We start from the raw sequence: 22,652 nt of genomic DNA, 5'->3' as shown, positions 1-22,652 counted from the left end.
TGTGCTGGATGATGTGTGTGTGTGTGTGTGTGTGTGTGCTGGATGATGTGTGTGTGTGTGTGTGTGCTGGATGATGTGTGTGTGTGCTGGATGATGTGTGTGTGTGTGCTGGATGATGTGTGTGTGTGCTGGATGGTGTGTGTGTGTGTGCTGGATGATGTGTGTGTGTGCTGGATGATGTGTGTGTGCTGGATGATGTGTGTGTGTGCTGGATGATGTGTGTGTGTGTGCTGGATGATGTGTGTGTGTGCTGGATGATGTGTGTGTGTGTGTGTGTGTGCTGGATGATGTGTGTGTGTGTGTGTGTGTGTGCTGGATGATGTGTGTGTGTGTGTGTGCTGGATGATGTGTGTGTGTGTGTGTGTGTGTGTGTGTGTGTGTGTGTGCTGGATGATGTGTGTGTGTGCTGGATGATGTGTGTGTGTGTGTGTGTGTGTGTGCTGGATGATGTGTGCGTGTGTGTGTGTGCGTGCTGGATGATGTGTGTGTGCTGGATGATGTGTGTGTGCTGGATGATGTGTGTGTGTGTGCTGGATGATGTGTGTGTGTGTGCTGGATGATGTGTGTGTGTGTGTGTGTGCTGGATGATGTGTGTGTGTGTGTGTGTGCTGGATGATGTGTGTGTGTGTGCTGGATGATGTGTGCGTGTGTGTGTGTGTGTGCGTGCTGGATGATGTGTGTGTGTGCTGGATGATGTGTGTGTGTGTGTGTGTGCTGGATGATGTGTGTGTGTGTGTGCTGGATGATGTGTGTGTGCTGGATGATGTGTGTGTGTGTTGGATGATGTGTGTGTGTGTGTGTGTGTGCTGGATGATGTGTGTGTGCTGGATGATGGGGGGAAGCATTTGTTTTTTAAACTGTGTATGTGTTTAGGTTTTTTTTATTTTATTCCCCCCTCCCTGCTTCTTACCTTGTCAGGGAGGGGGGAGATCGCCTGGTGGTCCAGTGGAGGGAAGCAGGCGCTGCACACAGGGACCCATCACACGCTGTGTTCGTCTCCAGCACTAACTCTCGCGAGACTTGCCTGTGCGGAGCGTTGCCATAGTAACCCGTGGCAACGCTCTTACAGCCGCGCGAACACAGCGTGTGAAGGGTCCCTGTGTGCAGGTAGCAGGGCAGGTCCTGCAGGACTGGTAACGGGAACGGCGTTCCTGCTTTGGAAAAAGTGCAGGAACGCCGTTCCCGTGCGTTCCTGCAGGACTTGAGCCCTGGCTCATTCCATTGTACAGCACACTGGTGAGACCTCACTTGGAGTATTGTACGCAGTACTGGAGACCGTATCTTCAGAAGGATATTGATACTTTAGAGAGAGTTCAAAGAAGGGCTATTAAACTGGTTCATGGATTCCAGGATAAAACTTACCAGGAAAGGTTAAAGGATCTTAACATGTATAGCTTGGAGGAAAGACGAGACAGGGGGGATATGATAGAAACATTTAAATACATAAAGGGAATCAACACAGTAAAGGAGGAGACTATATTTAAAAGAAGAAAAACTACCACAACAAGAGGACATAGTCTTAAATTAGAGGGGCAAAGGTTTAAAAATAATTTCAGGAAGAATTACTTTTACTGAGAGGGTAGCGGATGCATGTAATAGACCTCCAGCTGAAGTGGTAGAGGTTAACACAGTAAAGGAGTTGAAGCATGCATGGGATATGCATAAGGCTATCCTAACTATAAGATAAGGCCAGAGACTAATGAAAGTATTTAGAAAATTGGGCAGACTAGATGGGCCAAATGGTTCTTATCTGCCGTCACATTCTATGTTTCTATGTTTAGTGATATGTGGATAGCAGTGCGATTGTTATTAAAATTTACTGTGTATATGATAGTATTTGCTTTGTATAAAAAGTGGTGTCCTGTAACCCTCGTAATAAAGGAACTGCAGAAAATACATACTCTGCTGTTGTTTCATCCAACAATGTCTACTCCCTTTATCTGCAGTGTAGTTGTTTTTTACTCTACTCTACTGTCAGTATTCAAGTACTGACTGATCAATTACCACCTATAACATTAAAAGAAAACCTGTCATTTTTTATAACTGAAAATATGAATATATTTAATATAGATTTGAATTGTTTTTAATGAATATATTAAAGTTTTAGCAAGTTTTTTGGCTTATCCATGCCTCATGAGGATGCTTATTTTTAGTTTGAATCACAACTTATCTACCATGGCCATGATCAATTTGAAGGTCTACAATTGATCCAGATTTTTCTTTTGTCTAATTTCTTTTTTTTTTTTTAATTGGCTAATAGTCTGCATTTGCAAACTTGTATGACTGACTATTCCAGTACTATCCAATAATACCCCTCCTTTACCCTGTTCATTTCTCCCACAGTTTAGTTATTGTTGTCCACTAATCTCATTGCTATTTAAAAACATTTTGCTATTTACATATGCATATAGCCTTATCAAGTGTCATGTAATACCTTGTAACACTTTTAATTGACTATTTGTCATATACTGTATTTTGTATTGCAACTTATTTCTTAGAAACATGAATAAAAAATCAATTTGTAAAATAGAAATAAATTTTCCCAGAGTGCATTTTGGAGTCTTCTAGCACTTCTGCCTGATGTCATTATCCGTGAACAAATTCATGACTACCAGCACAGATGACCAGCATGATTTTTTTCTAGATTTGCAGGAAGGAAGTGCTTCTGATTAAAGAGAACTTAAAGATGGCCGCCTCCACAGAGCAAGTGTAAACCAAGAGAAGCATTGAAAAGAGCTATTTACTTATATGCATGCATTAGAACACAATACTCACATAATCTGTCAACATATCTGATATTTTATTTTAAATAAGAATAAACATTTATGACTGTTTTCCTCTAAGGATTTGTTGCAGTATTATGGTATATGGATATTGAATCATTGTTGCAGTATCGTAGTAAATGCATATCGAATCTTATTATTCTCAATATGTTGTGAGGACCAATATATTTTTTTTTAAATGTTGTTTGTTGCTGTTTTGTAAACCATTCCCTGTTTTTGGTAAACACAAGTTTGATCAGCCTGCAAGGCAATTTATAGTGAAAACCGCCAGAGTCAGATTATATACAGTATAATGCATTTAGGCAGGTGCCATGTATATACGACAATATTGAGGAAGATCAGGGACTACTACAGATTTCTATTCTATCAGAGAGTGCGTAGTTATGGGCCTCTTCCGAATTAATGAATCTGCCGTCTGATAATGACAGGCACTAAATGTTTTGCTCTACTGGCTCTCTCTAAACCTCTTTTATGCTGGGGAAATACACTTTGTTTTCTGTGAGATTATCTCTTACTCACATTGGCATATATATATCAATTGCATTAAACCTTTTATTTCCTATGTCATATATTACATAGTTACATAGGCTCAAAATAGACATGCGCCCATCAAGTGCAGTCTTTTTCGCATCTGTTTTTATATAAATATATGGACAGCACCAACAAGTAACCACACGCTGGCACTGTACCTCCAATTTTAAATAAATGATCCATACTCACATCAGATTTTCTCCCAATGCCAGTCGATCCAATCAACCCATTTTCTTAAATTATAAAAAAATCAAAATGACATACATGAAAACGATTGTCCAGGATTGATGTATCTCTCATGTAGAGGGAACTTTCAGACATTTTGGATCTGGACCTCTCATTATGGATGGGATCAGTCTGATATGCAAGTGGTATATCTCTCTGTAATGGCACAGGTGAGCAAAAACATTTTTAAGATATGAGCAATGAATTACCAAAGGGGAAAGCTATTAAGGTTAAAGGTTTTGCCCCTTCTCAAAGTTCTCATATTCTCTGTTATTGCTTCACATGTATATTTTGCATATTTTATTTTTGTTACATAGCATATACCATCTTTCCCCCAAAATTAGACCTGGTCTTATATTATTTTTTTCCTCCGAAAGAAGCACTAAGGCTTATTTCCAGGGGGTGTTTTATTTTGGGGAAAAATGGTAGCAAGCATGTGCTACAAAGCAGGTCTGCGTTCGGGGGATCAGTTCACTAAAGCATATAATCCCGCAAATCTATGTTCGGGAAAACTTCCCCGAACATAGATTTGCTTACTCGCGAATGGAATCCTGCAAATCTATTTTCAGGGGAAATTTCCTTACATAGATTAGCGAACTAGCAACAAGGACTTATTTTCGGGGTAGGGCTTATAATATGATCATCACCCGAAACTAAGCTAGGGCTATTTTTGGGTGATGTATTATTTTCGGGGAAACATTATGAACACAGTGAACAAGACGCATGTCATAGTTGGTGAATAGTACATTTTTTTATTAAAATTAAATAACATAAATACATACAGAAAAGAAGAGGGAACACGGACACAGGAATCTAGTGGCATCTCTGCTAGTCAGAACTTTGCCTTAGCAAGAGACTAGAAATGGTTACTTGTGTCTTGACTTGAGGTCAAACTCTGCTCCAGTCTGGAAGGATCTCTCATAAAGTATGATAAAGTATTGATCAAACACTTTCCATATACTCAGGATTTCTATATAATAACCATTGTTATGGAGAGCGACCCAAGTACTGGTTAGTGGGAGTACCTGTCTATGTTTCTTCCTGTGGAGTAGCATGTTGTGTTTATTTTATGTGTGATTTGGAATATATTAATTAATCTGTAATTCATAACTAGTGCAAAGATCAGTCGACATTGGTTACATTTTCAGTTCTAAAATGTGTGCATTACTTAAATTGCTAAAAGGCTAAAGTATAAATATATATTTATATATACACTTCTTACCATTTTCAGTGATCTACCTATAATACAATTCTATAAATGTATATGTTTGGATTAATATACAATTGCCTAGTCAAGGCTGATAGGCTTGTGATACAGTGCATGCACTAAGATTGCTTATTGTTTGAAATTTACCTACATTTACAAGCTGTATGTCTGTAGTATTGCTTGCATAATGTCAGCATCAGGGCTGGGAAACCTATGTCCACTGTACGTGTTGGAAATAAAAAGAGGGTTATGTATAAAATACAATTCTTGTGAGGAATTCCATAACTGAAACAATCATTATGGCAACGAATGGCATGTTCCATATGTTAACACATAAACCCTATTTAACCCCTTAAGGACACATGACATGTCTGACACGTCATGATTCCATTTTATTCCAGAAGTTTGGTCCTTAAGGGGTTAAAGGAATACTTGGAATATAGTTTGTGGAATACAAAGTTGTATAACTAACACTATAGTTCCTTCTGCGCTTCCCTTCCCTCACAGCCCCTTACCCCCAATAAAGGGTTAAAAACCTTTTTAACACTTACCTGACTCCACTGCGCTCAACCTCCTTCTACAGGGTCAGTTGACGGGGTTGAGGGCCTAATGCACATGCATGGTGAGCGCATTAGGTCCTCCCCATAGAAAATCATTGAATCAATGATTTCCATTGGGGTTTTCACTCACTGATGCTTGATGTCCTCATGCAGAGTGTGAGTCCAGGAGTTAAGTATTTCTCCGTTTTATTCCAATGGAGATACTGACAAAACCTGGACTATTGGTGGTCCATGAGGATTGGGTTGGAGAACACAGAGTTAAGTGACCTACATGTTTGACATTGCAAAACTAAGGGCAATATGGACTCTGTACCCAGACCCCTTCAATAAACTGAAGTGTTTTGGGTGCCTATAGTATCACTTTAATGCCCACTTTGCCCAGATAAATCCACAATCTGTGGAAGTACAACATAAATAGTATGAAGGTTTGTGGCTAAGTAACCTTAGATGAGAAGAAAGCAAATGGAGGTTGAATGCTAACATGCATTAAAAGCAAAAGAAACAGATCTGTCAACAACTGATTGATCTGTAACTACAAATTACTTCTACCCCATGGATCTCTGCACTTATTGAATTGGATTACTTCACAATAAAATTCAGTTAAAGCTTGTGGCATAGGAGAAACTTCCTCCCACTCAGATCTGTTGCTATGGTATACTTGAACTTCATCAGTGATTTCATCTGGAGAATAATCTCCTCCTAGTATATAAATTTTATCTTCAATTCCAACGGCTCCTGCATTAAAGCCAGCACATTCAAAAGAGCCTTCCCCTTTCCACACACAAGTCTCTGGGCAAAAGCTATAAACTTTGTATGTCGAAAGATCACAGATGTACAGTGTATTGTTGACTGGAACTGCTTTGATTAAGGTTGCATGGAAGAACTGTCCAAACTCTGCTACAAGTTCACACCACTGATCTGTATCGGCATTGTACTTAAAGAAACAGTCAAGCGAAGGGTTGAAAGCATCTGTCATTTCAACTTCAGAACCGAGGACGTAAATGACAGTTTTGCAAGCACTTGCTTCTGGATAGTATATTCCTCTTGGCAATGGACTTACTGATTTCCATTCTCTGCTAAGAGGATTATAAGCTTCAACGTCTAGAAGACTTCTGGTGTCCTGTGCACCTCTAGTTTTACCTCCTATTACAAATAATTGGTTAAGTGTCATCACAGATGCATGCATTGTCCTAGGTTTCTTCATGGCTGGAACCAAGGATGAAATATTGGTAGCCGGACAATAGCACCAAGTTTGGTCAGTAGCATCATGATAAGATTCAGCAATGTGAAGTCTCACTGCCCTACAACAATTCCCTTTGCAGCCTCCAGTTATAAAAAGCTTTTCTGCATAGCTAGATATACTTGAACCGGGGAGGTCTACAATATGAATTTGTGGAGGTTCTGACCATGTATCAGTTTTTATACTATAGCAAAAGGTGTGTTGAGTTTCTGCATCTTCTATAGTTTTATGGACAAAAATGTATTTTTCAGTTGTAGAAACACGAGCATCAGGAAATAATCCCCCTGACTGTTGCACAGATTTTATTGCAGAATTTATTGTTGAGAAACAATTTGTGCCTTTTAATAATTGCTCCTCAGAGACTAGCAGTGCTTGCAATGTGGCTTGAGATAGTTGATGTAATCTCACTTTGCTTAGTAACTGTGGAAGATACCTCTCCCGCTTATCCAAATGGCGCTTCGTCCAGGCCAAAACCGCAGACAACACAAATTCTTCTTCAGGAACATTTAGGTTATCATGTTGCAGGCATTTTTCCAGCACCCCAATATTCAATTCTAAAAAATCTGTTGACTGTGTTATTAAAGAAAAATGCTCCAGGGAAAATTCTAAGGCACGTTCAAACAAGCGTGATGAACCGTAACTCTCCGATATTGACAGCAACTGCAAGCAATTATGTATATCAATAGATTTTATTAAGAAATCACTGCATGCTTTTGAAAGAAGGGGAACCTGAAAAAATGACGACATCTGGAAAAGCATGTCTACATTTTCCTCTGTTATCTCTGCTTGTCCAGAATAGGCATAATCAAGAAATGCCTTTACAGCAGTGGGCGTTAAATTGCTGATGTTTACATTTCCATCATCTCGTTCTTTCATATTGACTTCAAACATGGCTCTGTAAAAAATAATATCCAATAATTAAGGTCAGTTACATGATTGTTATCATCGTCCATGAAATCAGTTTATGGTGACAAGTATTGGTATTTCTATGTTACATGGTGCTGTAAGAGTATAAGGCAATGCTATATATGCTAAGTCATGGGATATAACTCTCCTATTTATTAACATGTGGTTCACAATTCAGAATTTTAGTTTTTCTGTTTAGACTGAGACATAAGATCTGTGGATCTTCAATGGAGCAATCAGGGCTCAGTTCTTAAGACACATGTAAGAGCTATGTATTGGAGTTTGCAGTACCTAAACAGTTACATTTTTTTTAAAAAAAAAAAGCAGTTTGTTTGTCTATCTATGGGAAGGTTTGCTGATAGTATCAAAATTTCCAACAACTCATTTTAAAATTTTGCCAGCCTGCAGATCCCTTGGCATCATATGTGCTGAAAGCTACCTATTGGATACACCTGGTTTGGAATATAAGCACTTTTAAAATAAGTAGCTTTCCCATAAGTGTCAAGGTGCAAACATAGGCTTTGAACTCCACCAGATGGGCACAGTCCAAATTTGAAAAGTGATATAGATTCACCAAGCCAGATACCAAGTATTCTGACTGCAGACAACAAATACTCAATTGGGGTAGGGAGAAGTCCACCAAAATGTCTACAGAGTCACTGTAAACTGTGATAGTAACATGGGACCATAGACACATAGAATTGGACAGCAAGAATCCCTAGTCTTGGTTTTGATGAAACAATCAGTATTTGTCTAGAAACAGCTTGTTTGTGGAAGGTCCATGTATATTCTCAACAGTGTGATTGTAAGCACATCTACAGCTTAGGTTGGTTCCTGCAACACAACTGTATGGCCTATTACATAAATGGAGGTCGCCATGTGGATTGTATCTCTTGATGTATAAGTAACATTTACCCAGAGTGTTGATTAGATCCCTTAGAGTATGGTCACGTGTATGCTGTAACATATAAGATGCATCTCCTGAGAACACTCAGAATGCTTTACCTGGGAACGCTATAACACTTCTCTTGGGAATCTCTATTGAATTACCATGCCAAGATGCAGTGTTTATTATTGGTCCCTGTGATGCAGAGGAAAAGTGTGTTTCTGTTTATGTTGGAGGCCATTATCCAGACCTTGCTTCTGTCCATTATTCTAATTGCTCGGAGGTTTTTAAACACTCTTTTGTTGATCATCACATCCATCTTCTTCCTACTTTTTTCAGCTTAAAAGGTTGTCTCTCATACAAAACATAGTCAAATCTTAAAGTGTACATCAAGTATACATTGTCTGGTGTGTTTAGGAGAGGAAGATGTATGATCATTAACTTTTAATTACCCCCCCCCCCCCCCACCACCACCACATTTTTGGATCTTCTTTTAAAAAAAAAGAAAATGCCTGAATATAAGACTACCATATGTGAAAATACACACTAACATATACAGATACAGACTGACACACTTACACATTAACATTTAGATACTCAAACACCTACAGACATATACACACACATAGATAGATATACACACAGAAACACACAGATACAGATACACAGACACACATACAGACACATATGCAAACAGACATACATACAGACACAGATATGCATACAGACACACAGACACATATAGACACATATGCACACAGACAGCCACACAGACACAGATAGATACACAGAGACACACACACATACGCACACATACACATACATACAGGCAAAAGGTACACATTTTAAGCCATCCTCATGTTTCCTACCTGTTGGGTACAGGAGGGTGGCTTCCCTGAAGTCTAGACGGCTGACTCAAGCTGTTGGGAGTCAGACGATCTCTCACTCCACTCCATCTCCTCTCAGCAAACCTCCTTTGCGGCTCACTGTTAGCTTGGAGGAAGTGACTGGCCGCCACTTCCTTCCATGCTTCCAAGAATATAGTGGCCCGGTCACACTATTAAAGGGCCACAGCACTGTCCAGGCCCCTGAGAATACATTTGCCATCGGGTGGCCCATGCAGTTAGAGCCCCATAAGTGTGCAGGCTCAGGTTGCATCGGCGGTAGTTCCGCCACTGGGAGGTCTGATTATAAAATGATCTGATCTGGGAGGTCTAATTATAAGACAAGGTTGTTTTGCCAAAGTTTTTTTTCTGCAAACAACCTTGTCTTATAATATGGTAGGTTATTATAATATTGGTAAGTTATTTATACTGTCTATCCAATCACAAATGTCATTTCAGAGTACAGGTAGTTAAAGGGAAACTCAAATAATTGTTGTTGGGTTTTTTAAATCACTGTTTAGTTGATATACCCCTTATACCCCAATGAAAACATTCATGCATTTAATTCCTCTTTTTTTTCCCCTCTCATTGGGGTATATCTAAGAACCACTTACAAAAGCTGCAGCTTTATTGTCTCTGCAGCCTTTGCAAGTCCTCCCTTTCTAACCCCACCAGGCTTTCTGTGGCTGTCCAATCACAGACTTCCCAATGCAGCTAAATGAGATGTCTTTGCAAGGCAGGTGCGCTGGACAATTGCTGCTTGTTGAGCTTAGGCAAAGTAGCCAAACTGAACACAACGTTGACTTCAAATATTTTTTCAAATTCTGCTTTTTTTTACCTTAATTTTAACTTCAGAATAATACACAGTTGAAAAAATAAGACTGGTTACATGTTTGTGCAGGAGAAGAGTGAGAGAGTAAAGATATATGTGTGTTTGTGTCAGAGCCTCATGGTGTGTGAACGCAAAAATTGCTCTCTCTCTAATTTCATCCTAGTCTGAACTGTGCTGCCGCCGTTTTATGTGCCTGCATTCATTTAATATCTATAATTGAACTGTTCTCAAGAATTGTTTCTGGATTCCTGACGGATGTCATTGAGATTTGATGGAGAGTGAGGGAGGAGAGGACCATTAAGGATAGGGGAAATGGGAATACGAGCAATTGTCGTTTCTCTGACAGTCACTTGTCTCAGTATGTGTTTTCCCAGGAGGTGTTGCTGGGGCCATATGTCCAGACCAAAGAATTGCTGTTTCCAGCTTTTTTTTTTTTGCTTTTAACCTTTTCTGGCTAGCAATAGATATTGTTAAATAGACATAATTCTTAACCATGTAAAATCCAAACCTCTATATATATACTGCCATAACTATAAATTCAATGTATCAATATGGAAAAAAAGGAACTAACAACTGAGTGGCAAAAGCCAGGACCAGTAAATTGAGTGGAGCGCAATAGTAAAATAACAACAACTTACCTTTATATATCTTAAGGGTTTCTATGGCTAAGTGATTAAAAAAAAAAGAAAAAGAAAACCAAATATAGTATAATGTACATAAAAAATGTAATAGATACACTCATAGAGTAGATTTTTGGGGACAGGCTCAGATCTCTCAGATAGATGTGTACTAATGTGGCACTGCCCCTATTCTATCATCCAACCACACCTGTGCAAGGGAAGAACAAAGACAAAAACAGAGGTGTCTAGTGCAATATGTTTTGTTGATTTTAATATGGATCAAACAAGCTTAAAACTGCTCACCTTAAAAACAGCCATTTTTTTTTTTATCAAGCTCTAGGTAACAAAACCTGTGTGCCAACAAAGGGGTACACACACCCTTATTTAGGGCAGGAGCAGCTGGTATTGGGAAGCCACAGGATGTGAAAATATTAAGTTAAAACAAGTAAATAAAATCCAAATCAATAAAAAGTCCTTGGGCACTCCTTCGAAGACGTACTTCGCAGACTAGCAGATTTCTCAGTTGGTAACACATGCTCTTATCCGGCGTCCTATTTCAACTGCTGCCCTCTGAGTGATTGGCTGACTCCAATAGCAGTTGCTAGCTTTTCTCTGTATCACTATGCATTAGTAGATTTCTTTTGCAAGTCTCCAATATTATCAATATTGCTCTATGTTCAATAAATCTACCTAGTCATAAAAAGAACTCAGAATCATAGTTTTTGTCAAAACAGTCCCATGTTTTGGGTTCCTGTCTTGGCAAAAATGGAACTGGGGACCTGTCCTGGGTTACTTAAGTGTTGGGAATGAAGAGGAAAAGTGTGGCAGCTGCTGGTGAGTGTGCACTCCGTATGGGTCAATGTGTGTGTGTATGGGTCAGTCTGTGTGTTTGTATGGATGGGTCAGCCTGTGTTTGTGTATGGATTGGTCAGTGTGTGTGTGTGTGTGTGTATGGGTCAGTCTCTGTGTATGGGTCAGTCTCTGTGTGTGTGTGTATGAGTCAGTCTGTGAGCGTTTATGGGTCGGTGTATGTGACAGTGTGTATGGGTCTGTCTGTGTGTATTTATGGATGGGTCAGTGTGTGTTTGTGTGTGTGTGTATTTGTCAGTTTGTGTGTATGGGTCATGTAGCGGCACCCCGGTGTAGTAGGGGTTTACGCCGCTGAGAAGGTGTCCTTTCCCCCAAGCACGAAGTTAGCTACAGCATAACAGGTTCCCCATAATTACGACATCCAAGTAATAGTCATCCCCTCCAAGCACGAGACGAGACTCTGTGTTGAGGGTCAAAGTAGGAATAACGTTTATTCTGTAACTCGGGCTTTTATGCCGTACAACAACTCCTCCCCGTATCCGGAGGAGATAATACATTTACAGTGGGAGTCACTCCCACTGTACCAGACAGAATATTTTACCATTATTACAAGTTTTAATACCACACACAATATGCAACGAAATTACATTGTGCTACGTGTATGAGGGAATGGAGATCTAAGGGAACAACATACGTGAAAATCCCCTAGATCGGTTGGGCCGTTCGCCAGATACACGTTTGCACCAATTACGCAAGAACTATACAATATAAACGAAAACTCTCTTTTGGATCCGGTGTCTTTATTTCGGTACTTTGGATCCGTCGACTAGCATGGGCGTACGTTGTCGGTAAGGTCGGAATTCGTCGTGTGGAAAGTTCGGTCATTAGTCCATGCGGTCAAAATGGCCGCGACCCATTGTTCTCTCCACGTGGCGGTGTATCCCGTACGGATCCACAAGTACCCGAAATCCACAATAATCCACATACAACGGCAATTCTCCGAGATGGTATCTGTTACTCCAAAAAGGGGTCTGTCACACGGCTCCCTCCTAGTGGTACACTCCGGCAGACCTGGATTGATCCTTTCGGATTAACTTAGGGATGACCGGAATTCACTTGTCCGGAGAATTGTCCAGTTGTCGAGACAACCCATCGGCGTTGCCATTTAGCTTACCGGGTCGATAGCTGATGGTGAAATTGTACGTTTGCAGGGCCAAGCTCCATCTTAGCAATCGGCCATTGTCTCCTGCGACCCGGTTAAGCCATACCAATGGATTGTGGTCGGTTACCAAAGAGAATTCTTGTCCATACAAATAAGGTGTTAGTTTTTTCAATGCCCATACCAGGGCCAGGCACTCTTTCTCTACGGCCGCATAACTCACTTCCCTTGGTAGCAATTTTCGGCTGAGGTATGCGACCGGGTGCTCTTTTCCATCTTCCCCGATTTGGCTCAACACAGCCCCCAGTCCATACATGGAAGCGTCTGTATGTACAAGGAAACGTTTGTTAGGTACTGGGGCAGCCAAGACAGGAGCATTAACAAGAGCATGTTTGAGGGATTGGAATGCGGCTTCGCAAGCGGGAGACCACAGGACCTGTCTGGGTAAATTCTTTTTGGTCAAGTCAGTCAAAGGTTTGGCTACCGTACTATAATCAGGGACAAAGCGCCTATAATACCCGGCGGTCCCTAAGAAGGCCAATACCTGGGTCTTGGTATTCGGTGTGGGCCAGTTCGCTACTGCTTCAACCTTGGCAGGCTCCGGTCTCTGGTTGCCACACCCTACCCGGTGTCCCAGGTATTGGACCTCGGCCATTCCTAAATGGCATTTCTCGGGTTTTAGTGTCAGGCCCGCGGCCCGAATCTTATCTAGGACTACCCCTACGTGGACTAAATGTTCTTCCCAAGACTCACTGTAGATCGCAATGTCATCCAGGTATGCACACGCAAACTCCTGGAAGCCATCGAGGAGCCGATCCACCATTCGCTGGAACGTAGCCGGGGCATTTTTCATCCCGAATGGCATGACCTTAAATTGGTATAAGCCAAACGGGGTGACAAAGGCCGACTTGAGGACGGCATCCTCGGCCAGGGGAATCTGCCAATAACCCTTGCAGAGGTCTATGGTAGAGAGATAGTTACCCCTGGCTATGCGATCTAATAATTCGTCTACCCGGGGCATGGGGTAAGCGTCAGTGGTAGTCTTTTCATTTAGTCGCCTGTAGTCGACACAGAACCGAGTGGTTCCGTCTTTCTTGGGGACTAGGACTACGGGAGAGGCCCAGGGACTGTCTGATGGCTCAATGACCCCCAGCTGGGTCATTTCCCGTATTTCCTTCAGCATTCCGTCCCGGCTTCCGGAATACGGTAAGGGGGTTGTCGGAGGGGGGCCTGCCCTGGGGTCTCTACCTTGTGTATGGCCAGGGTGGTGTATCCTGGCTCCTGGGAGAAGGTACTCTGTTTCTCCCATAGGAGCTGTCTAGCTTGCTCTAGCTCCGTAGGGTTCAGTCGTTCTCCCAGCTTCACTAGGCTAACTGGGTCGGGGTGAGTCTCCCTGTCTAGCAGGTCAGGTAGGGGTAAATTTTCGGGGTCATCAGTAGCTGGGGCACAAACAGCGTTAACATCTTCCTGTCGCTCTTGGTATTCTTTCAACATGTTCACATGAAAGGATCGTTGGATCCTTTCATCTGCACAGCTGGCAATAAGGTAGGTGGTATCACAGAGTTGGGCTAAAACCTTGTAAGGACCCTGCCACGCAGCCTGCAGTTTGTTGTCCTTCACCGGTTTTAGCACCAATACCTTCTGCCCTATGTGGAATAGTCGTTGCCGGGCACCCCTATCGTACCATCGTTTCTGTCGCCCCTGGGCCGCCTGGAGATTCTCCCTTACCAATAGGGAGAGTTGCTCCATGCGGTCCCGGAGTTCCAGGACATATGGCACAATAGGTGTCCCTGCCTGTTCGGTTTCCCCTTCCCAGTGGTCCCGAATGAGATCGAGGGGTCCTCGCACCCTCCTCCCATACAATAACTCAAAGGGAGAAAAACCCGTAGATTCTTGGGGGACCTCCCTATAGGCAAATAACAGGTGGGGTAAGAATCTCTCCCAGTCTCTGCAACCGTCCGTAAAGGTCCTCAACATCTGTTTGAGAGTCCCATTAAAGCGCTCACAGAGACCGTTAGTTTGGGGATGGTACGGGGAACTGAGCAGGGGTTTAATGTGGCACACTTTCCATAACTGTTGTGTGAGTACGGCAGTGAACTGAGTTCCTTGGTCGGATAGGATTTCTTTAGGGAACCCCACCCGAGTGAATATCTTAACCAAGGCATCGGCTACCGTCTCAGCTTCAATATTCGGCAGGGGTACTGCCTCGGGGTACCGGGTCCCATAGTCCACCACGGTAAGAATGTACTTCTTACCGGACGGGCTATGTCGCGCTAGGGGGCCTACAATGTCGACGGCGACCCTATAGAAGGGTTCCCCAATGATCGGCATCGACATTAATTTAGCCTTCGGGCGATCTCCCCTCTTACCCACCCGTTGGCAAGTGTCACAGGTTCTGCAATATTGTCGCACGTCCCGGTTAAACCCTGGCCAGAAGAAATTCTGGGTAATCCTATGGGCCGTGCGACGTACTCCCGAATGGCCAGCTAAGGGTATATCGTGAGCGATCCTCATGATCTCTTGCCTGTATTTTTTCGGTAGCACTAGTTGCTTCTGCGGGACGGGGTTTTTACCTGCTGCGGGCTCCTGGGGGATCCTATACAGTCTATCCCCCACCCACTCGTAGCTTTCCCCATCTGTCCCCGGTTCCCCTTTATCTGCCTTATCCCTATACTTCCGTAGAGTGACGTCTTCCCGCGTCTCCCTCCCAAAAGTCTCAGGGGTATCCCAGTCTAAGGGGGTCTGTCCTAAGGTCACAGTCGGAGAGTCAGATCTTACCTGGGTCTCCGCGACTGGCGGGCCGATTCCAATAGCACGAGCCTGAGCCCGGGTGGTGACAGGGCAGGCTCCAGCAGGGCCTTGAGGAGCAAAAGCGGACAACAGCGGGGCTAAGTCATTTCCCAAAAGTACTTCCGCGGGTAGCCCTTTCATCAGGCCCACATTCACTTGGCCAGCTCCCACCCCCCAATCCAAATGCACTCGGGCCGTGGGGAGGCGATGTACTGCACCCCCGGCCACTCTAACGGCCACCGTTTGGCCAGTATGTTCTTTTTCTGGGACCAGATCGTGTTGGATCAATGTCAGGGTGGCCCCAGTGTCTCGTAATCCACTGACAACTTGTCCATTTACTCGGACTGTTTGTCGGTGATGCTGCCGGTTGTCTACGGCAGCCGCATATAGGGGATTGGCCTCGTGTAAAATCTCCCATTGCTCTTCCCCCAGGGGTTGGGCTTCAATGCAATGGGCCCCTGAGGTAAAAGGTCGGGGGTTCCCTTCAGCGGGTTTCCTCCAGGAAGTTTGTCGAGCGGGATCAAGTGGGCATTTGTCTCTCAGGTGACCCACCTGCTGGCACCTATGGCACCGCCGGCGGTCCGGGACACTGGACTGGGTGAAGCGGGAGGAAGTGTTGTAGCTAGGTTGAATAGCGGGGGTGGTTGGAGTAGGGCCGACGGGGCGGCTTTCTACTCGGGCAGCTGTCTTTTGGACCGAGAGATCGGGTTTGCGGGCGTCTGCGTACTCGTCGGCCAACCGGGCGGCTTCGGGTAGGGTAAGGGGTCTCCTATCCCGAATCCACTCTCTGAGCTCCTTGTCCACCTTTTCAAAAAAATGCTCCAACAAAAACAACTGTAAAACCTCCTCCGCGGTGGTAGCTTGGCACCCATCCATCCAGTGGCCAGCCGTGCGTTGTAATCGGCAGGCCCATTCGGTGTAGGAGTCACCGGTTTGCTTTCGGGATTCTCGGAAGCGTCTCCGATATGCTTCGGGGGTTACCGCATATCGGGACAATAGAGCTTCTTTTACCAATCGGTAGTTTCCCACCTCATGGTCCGGGATCGCCCGGAAAGCATCGCTGGCTCGTCCGGATAATTTGCCAGACAAAATTTTGACCCACTCCTCGGAGGGTACTTTATGCAGGGCACATTGACGTTCAAAGTCCGCTAGGTATTGGTCAATCTCCCCCTCTGCTTCCACAAAATTTTTAAAAGCGGCAAAGTGTACTTTCCTCTTTTCCTCGGGAGTTTGGAAAGTCCCAGCAATTGGACTGGTGCCGGTGGAAGTCTGGCGCCGGTTGGCATTGACTGCCGCAATTACTTGGGTTACAATCCTAGGTGAGGGGTTTGGTCCGTAGTGAGCCAGCCTTACCCTCACCTCGTGGTCGAATCGTTCATCTTCCGGAGTTCGGACCAAGGCGATCTCCGGTTCTGGGTTTGGTTCGACATCCAGTCCGCCATTCTGTTCAGCTAAGTCCAATGCGACCAATTCTGCCAAAATGTCTCTTTTCTTTTTGTTGCTAGCCGAACGACCACGGCTCTCCAACAAGTCTTTTAGGGTAGATCGTTTCAACCTTCCGTAGTAGGCCTCCATCCTGATTGCTCTCGGTAGCTGTCCTTCTGGGGTGAAAGAACGATCCCACCGCTGCCACCAATTGTAGCGGCACCCCGGTGTAGTAGGGGTTTACGCCGCTGAGAAGGTGTCCTTTCCCCCAAGCACGAAGTTAGCTACAGCATAACAGGTTCCCCATAATTACGACATCCAAGTAATAGTCATCCCCTCCAAGCACGAGACGAGACTCTGTGTTGAGGGTCAAAGTAGGAATAACGTTTATTCTGTAACTCGGGCTTTTATGCCGTACAACAACTCCTCCCCGTATCCGGAGGAGATAATACATTTACAGTGGGAGTCACTCCCACTGTACCAGACAGAATATTTTACCATTATTACAAGTTTTAATACCACACACAATATGCAACGAAATTACATTGTGCTACGTGTATTAGGGAACGGAGATCTAAGGGAACAACATACGTGAAAATCCCCTAGATCGGTTGGGCCGTTCGCCAGATACACGTTTGCACCAATTACGCAAGAACTATACAATATAAACGAAAACTCTCTTTTGGATCCGGTGTCTTTATTTCGGTACTTTGGATCCGTCGACTAGCATGGGCGTACGTTGTCGGTAAGGTCGGAATTCGTCGTGTGGAAAGTTCGGTCATTAGTCCATGCGGTCAAAATGGCCGCGACCCATTGTTCTCTCCACGTGGCGGTGTATCCCGTACGGATCCACAAGTACCCGAAATCCACAATAATCCACATACAACGGCAATTCTCCGAGATGGTATCTGTTACTCCAAAAAGGGGTCTGTCACAGGTCAGTGTGTGTGTGTGTGTGTCAGGATTCCCCCATTTTACTTTTACTCAGATCGGCATTTACCCGTATGGCTTCCGGGTTTCGCCGATCCAACTCCGCCCATGTGTCTGACGTCACGCACCTCCCTGTCAAAAGGAAGACGTGTCCGCATTCACATTACTCAATCAATTTGCCACTTTGATACTTTTCTACTTTGTTGCCAATTGCCGACGGAACTCCTTCTATTGATCACCTGTGTACCGAACCTCTTCTACTTGATTCTGACTATGTTGACTTCTCCACCCCCAGACTTGACTACGAATTTCTCTAATCCTCAGTATACTGCAGGGATCCTCAATCCTCATTAACATACTGGAAAAGACTTCCATTCTCATCATCCAAAGGAATTAAGCTAAATACTTCAGTTAATAGGACTAATAATTGGATCATTCCTTAAAGTTATTTGGAAGGAAAGGTGGATACTAATGTCTGCCCTCTGGGAATCTATAATTGCATGTGGGCTTTATTGAAAGTACCATTACAGCTGATTGCTCTTTCCTAATTTGTTTCATTCATAATTGTTGGAGTCTAAAAGGACAATAATCACTATCAAATTCAGGATCTTCAGGACTAACCTGTTCTTCCAATTCCTTATTTGATGTCTAATGGACTATTACATTTCCCTAATTAAGGAGTTACCATGTTTATTTATTTCTACTGAATGCTATCTCTGTTAAAGCAAATCCAAGCAGGATTTAACTTTGCTAATGCTTTATTATTTTCAAATCATATTGCATATTGCTACAGAGGATTGCTAAAGTTAAAATAATTTATTTCAATAAATCAAACTATCTTAAAGTATCAAATGTATTATTTCATCTGCAGTTGTATTCCAAATGAAGTTTTTCACAGTGTGTTTGTATGGGTCATAATTGATTTTGCATAAATGTATCGCAGTTTCACACACACACACACACACACACACATCATTCAGCCTCCTCCACACACATGCAAAACTCAACCACTGCACACAACACTAATATAAATGTGCCTGGGGGTGTAGCAGGGGGCCCCCAATGTGGTATCATCTCTAGGGCCCTGTGCCCTCTGGTTTGTGTGACAGGTAGTGATGTCGCGAACATAAAATTTTCCATTCGCGAACGGCAAACGCGAACTTCCGCAAATGTTCGCGAACGGGCGAACCGGGCGAACCGCCATAGACTTCAATAGGCAGGCGACTTTTAAAACCCACAGGGACTCTTTCTGGCCACAATAGTGATGGAAAAGTTGTTTCAAGGGGACTAACACCTGGACTGTGGCATGCCCCCATGGAAAATTACATAGTTGATGCAGAGTCTGGTTTTAATCCATAAACGTGCTTCAAAACATCAGGTATGATGTTGTATCGATCAGGTAGTGTAAGGGTTACACCCGCTTCACAGTGACAGACCAAACTCCCCGTTTAACGCACCGCAAACAACCGCAAACAGTCCATTTGCACAACCGCAAACTCCCCATTTGCACAAGGTTGGATACCAAGCTAGCCATGTCCCGTTCCTTGTCCTCACTGATGTCATTGAAGGTCTCTTCCTCCACACAGCCACGTACAACACCAAGGGTCCCCCGAAAGGTGACAACAAGCCCCCTGTATTTTTTTTTTTAAATGTACACTACTGTTACACCAGATATGAGTTGCACTGGTGTGACACTGTGCCCTGGCAGGCCCTGAAACGCACACGTGTGAAGGAAACTGACTGCTATTATTTCACAGTCAAATTTCTAGTTTTTTTTTAATGTACACTACTGTTACACCAGTGATTGGCCCACGTCATGCCTACGCCCCTAAAACGTTCGTGTGTGGGGGTGCTGGAATGACGTGGGCCAATGGGAACCTGAATCAACTTTTGGCTCCCACTGCCCCTTTAAGAGCGAGCTCGTGACTCGAGCCGTGCTCCTTGTGCCAGGCGGGCCACGTGACCGATCACTGCGGTCAGTGCACGCGGCTAAGTCAGAAGAGAAGATCAAGCCGCATGCGGCTCGTGTGGAGGCAGGAGTGATCCAGCCACGCGCGGCTCAAGCTTAGGAGCCAGGTCGGTCCCAGGATAAGGTAAATACAGCCACAACCACTTATCCCAATCACACACCTTTCCTAACGTCCTATCCCATTAAAAGCATATTACCGCGTATTTAATAAAACAGATAGACCCCCTACTTCATCCAGGTTACCGATCGATGGTTCGATATTCTGAACCCTCTCTGATTTACTGTACACGACTATTCAATATTCCCACAAATTTTATATAGCATTTTATGTTTTAAACCACCTTAAAAATATTGGATATCGCTAAAAATCATGATCACTATATACTTTCTCTACAAACCTCTAAAACGAACCAAACTACTCATCCATCCGCTATACAACTTTATCCCACCTAGAACTAGTGCCCAGTTAAAATACTTGACTCTTACTTACCCACACTCAGTCATGCCACACACATTTCACCACTACTCTCACTGAATCCCTCTGACTACGGCTAAATTCATCTTCTACATCAGAACACTACTCCTAAGATTGGGTTGTATCCATGTCTCGGGCCTTTCATTTAGAATAGGGGCAGCTTCGGTCTCCTTCAACACTGACACTCCAGTGCATATTATTAAAAGATTGGGCAGATGGAAATCCTCAGTCTACAACCGATATATTCCTCATCCCGAGAAAGAAATGACGAAAGCTTTTAAAAGTTTGGCTTTGTAAATTTGATGCAATAAGTGTGTTTTTCTTTAATACCTTTTCACCCTCTTTGCATGAACCCGATTTACATATATTACTAATATGTTTCTGAACATATATATTATATTATTCACTCACTCACTCTCTTGGCCCGGCCTAAGACATCATGCTGTCTAGGTCCAACGATAAATGACTATGTGGGATAATGTATCATAAACACAGGTTACTGGCTATGGGGGGGATAATGTATAATAAACACAGGTTACTGGCTATGGGGGGATAATGTATAATAAACACAGGTTACTGGCTATGGGAGGATAATGTATAATAAACACAGGTTACTGGCTATGGGGGATAATGTATAATAAACACAGGTTACTGGCTACGGGGGGATAATGTATAATAAAAACAGGTTACTGGCTATGGGGGGTAATGTATAATAAACACAGGTTACTGGCTATGGAGGATAATGTATAATAAACACAAACACAAAAGAAAAAAAAGAATGCAGCTTCAGAATTAATCTAAATTGTATGCTGTCTAGAAGGTGGGAGGGTCTGGGAGGGAGGGTCTGCTGCTGATTGGCTGGAATGTGTCTGCTGACTGTGAGGTATAGGGTCAAAGTTTACTCAATGATGACGAATAGGGGGTGGACCGAACATCACATATGTTCGCCATCCGTGGCGAACGCGAACAAGCTATGTTCGCCAGGAACTATTCGCCAGCGAACCGTTCGGGACATCACTAGTGACAGGATTTATAAAGTGATTGTGCTGATTTTAAAACTGTAAACTTTGCAATAGTCTTATGGACAAAATATTGGATAGGTAATTAAACTCCCCAACATATTAACCCAACAAAATCCAGCCCTCCACAACAGATATTAAAAAGCCCGGTTTTAGATCATGGTTCTCTGGATTATACTCTTCTTCATCAAAACCGCTGTAATATAGTGGCCAACAGGGATCTACTCTATTGCTTTGATAATAGTTAACAAAAGCACTTATCAATCGAATCAACTAAAAACAATCCAATTACAATGATGTAAAACTGTCCATCTGATGTTGTTGAAAGATGAATGTCAAAAAGAGAAGAGTCTGATTAAAGGTATTTAAGGTGCTTATAGTGGAAGGAAAATAATACCTGACTCTAGTCATTTAGAATTTACTTTTTGTAGTAATACCCATTTGTTTCTAGTAAGCAAAACCACATTTTTAAAAATATCATTAGGAATTACCGCTTTATGAATGATCAAATGTGGACAATTTGGAAATAATTTTAACAAAGCAATAGAGTGGGATTTGGCCAGAAAGCAGCAAATCAGATATATTCTATAGATTTGTTAACAATTCTGTAAGACCAGAAATATCCCTGTAGCCCCACCAGGTTTGACTTGGATGTTCCAGGTATGGAACCTCACTGCATGGCCCGGACGTAAATCTCTCTTCATTTGCAAAGCGGAAGATTTTGATACCCCAAATAGCACATGGGCAGAACCTCCCCAAAAACCTCTTTTTCCATGAATCTACCCATCTGCCTTCCATAAGAATACCCCAGCATGTCAAAATATGGGAGAGACAACTAAAACATCAGCCCACAAATAATTGGCCAACAAACGTACATTGTTAAATAGAAACAATTCAGCAATCCAAAAACTGATTATGTAAAAGCATATACCTGAAAAAGTCACTGCTTGCAGCCAGCACACATCGATGACAAGGCATTAGTTGATCTTTCACAGTTATGTTGAAGTCAAAAAATATCTGTTGCTCTCTAAAGGCCTGCAGTACGTTTAATACTTCCTGTCCATGACCTTGTACCAACAAACAGACCGCCTTCTTTTGAGAAGGAGAGAATCCATTGCATACTGAATTTGCATAGGAATCGCGTGGTATGTCCATATTGGTATACTAAATAAAACAAACAGAAGAAGCATGTTATTTATGATGTTTTTCCAACTACTCTGTTCGTCATAATTTAGTCTGAATTAAAAAAAAGAGAGAGAGAAACAATATTTTGTTTTGTTAAAACCAAAAACTCATATTGTACTTACTTGCTTGCGTCATTATCTTTCCTTTTTTATATTTTACAGATTATTTATTGAGATACGTATGTATACACTGATATACTATTACAGCTCCAGCCCA

The 22,652-nt window shown here is 42.9% G+C and overlaps 1 protein-coding gene across 1 annotated transcript in view; it reads right to left on the bottom strand.

Moving 5' to 3' along the window:
* Nucleotides 1-5,172: 5,172 nt before the first annotated feature.
* Nucleotides 5,173-22,652, bottom strand: part of KBTBD3 (kelch repeat and BTB domain containing 3) — a 41,001-nt gene continuing 23,521 nt past the window's right edge. The window contains exons 2-3 of the mRNA XM_063444921.1: nucleotides 22,183-22,415; nucleotides 5,173-7,441 (exon numbers count right to left, since the gene is read on the bottom strand). Coding sequence (XP_063300991.1) covers nucleotides 5,839-7,441; nucleotides 22,183-22,406 — 1,827 coding nt within the window. The 5' untranslated portion in view covers nucleotides 22,407-22,415 and the 3' untranslated portion in view covers nucleotides 5,173-5,838. The remainder of the gene's footprint in view (nucleotides 7,442-22,182; nucleotides 22,416-22,652) is intronic.

The sequence above is a fragment of the Pelobates fuscus genome, chromosome 1, assembly GCF_036172605.1.
Source record: "Pelobates fuscus isolate aPelFus1 chromosome 1, aPelFus1.pri, whole genome shotgun sequence".
NCBI lineage: Eukaryota > Metazoa > Chordata > Amphibia > Anura > Pelobatidae > Pelobates > Pelobates fuscus.
The sequence above is the reverse complement of the archived record's forward strand: the minus strand, read 5'-3'. Positions and strand labels throughout refer to the sequence as shown.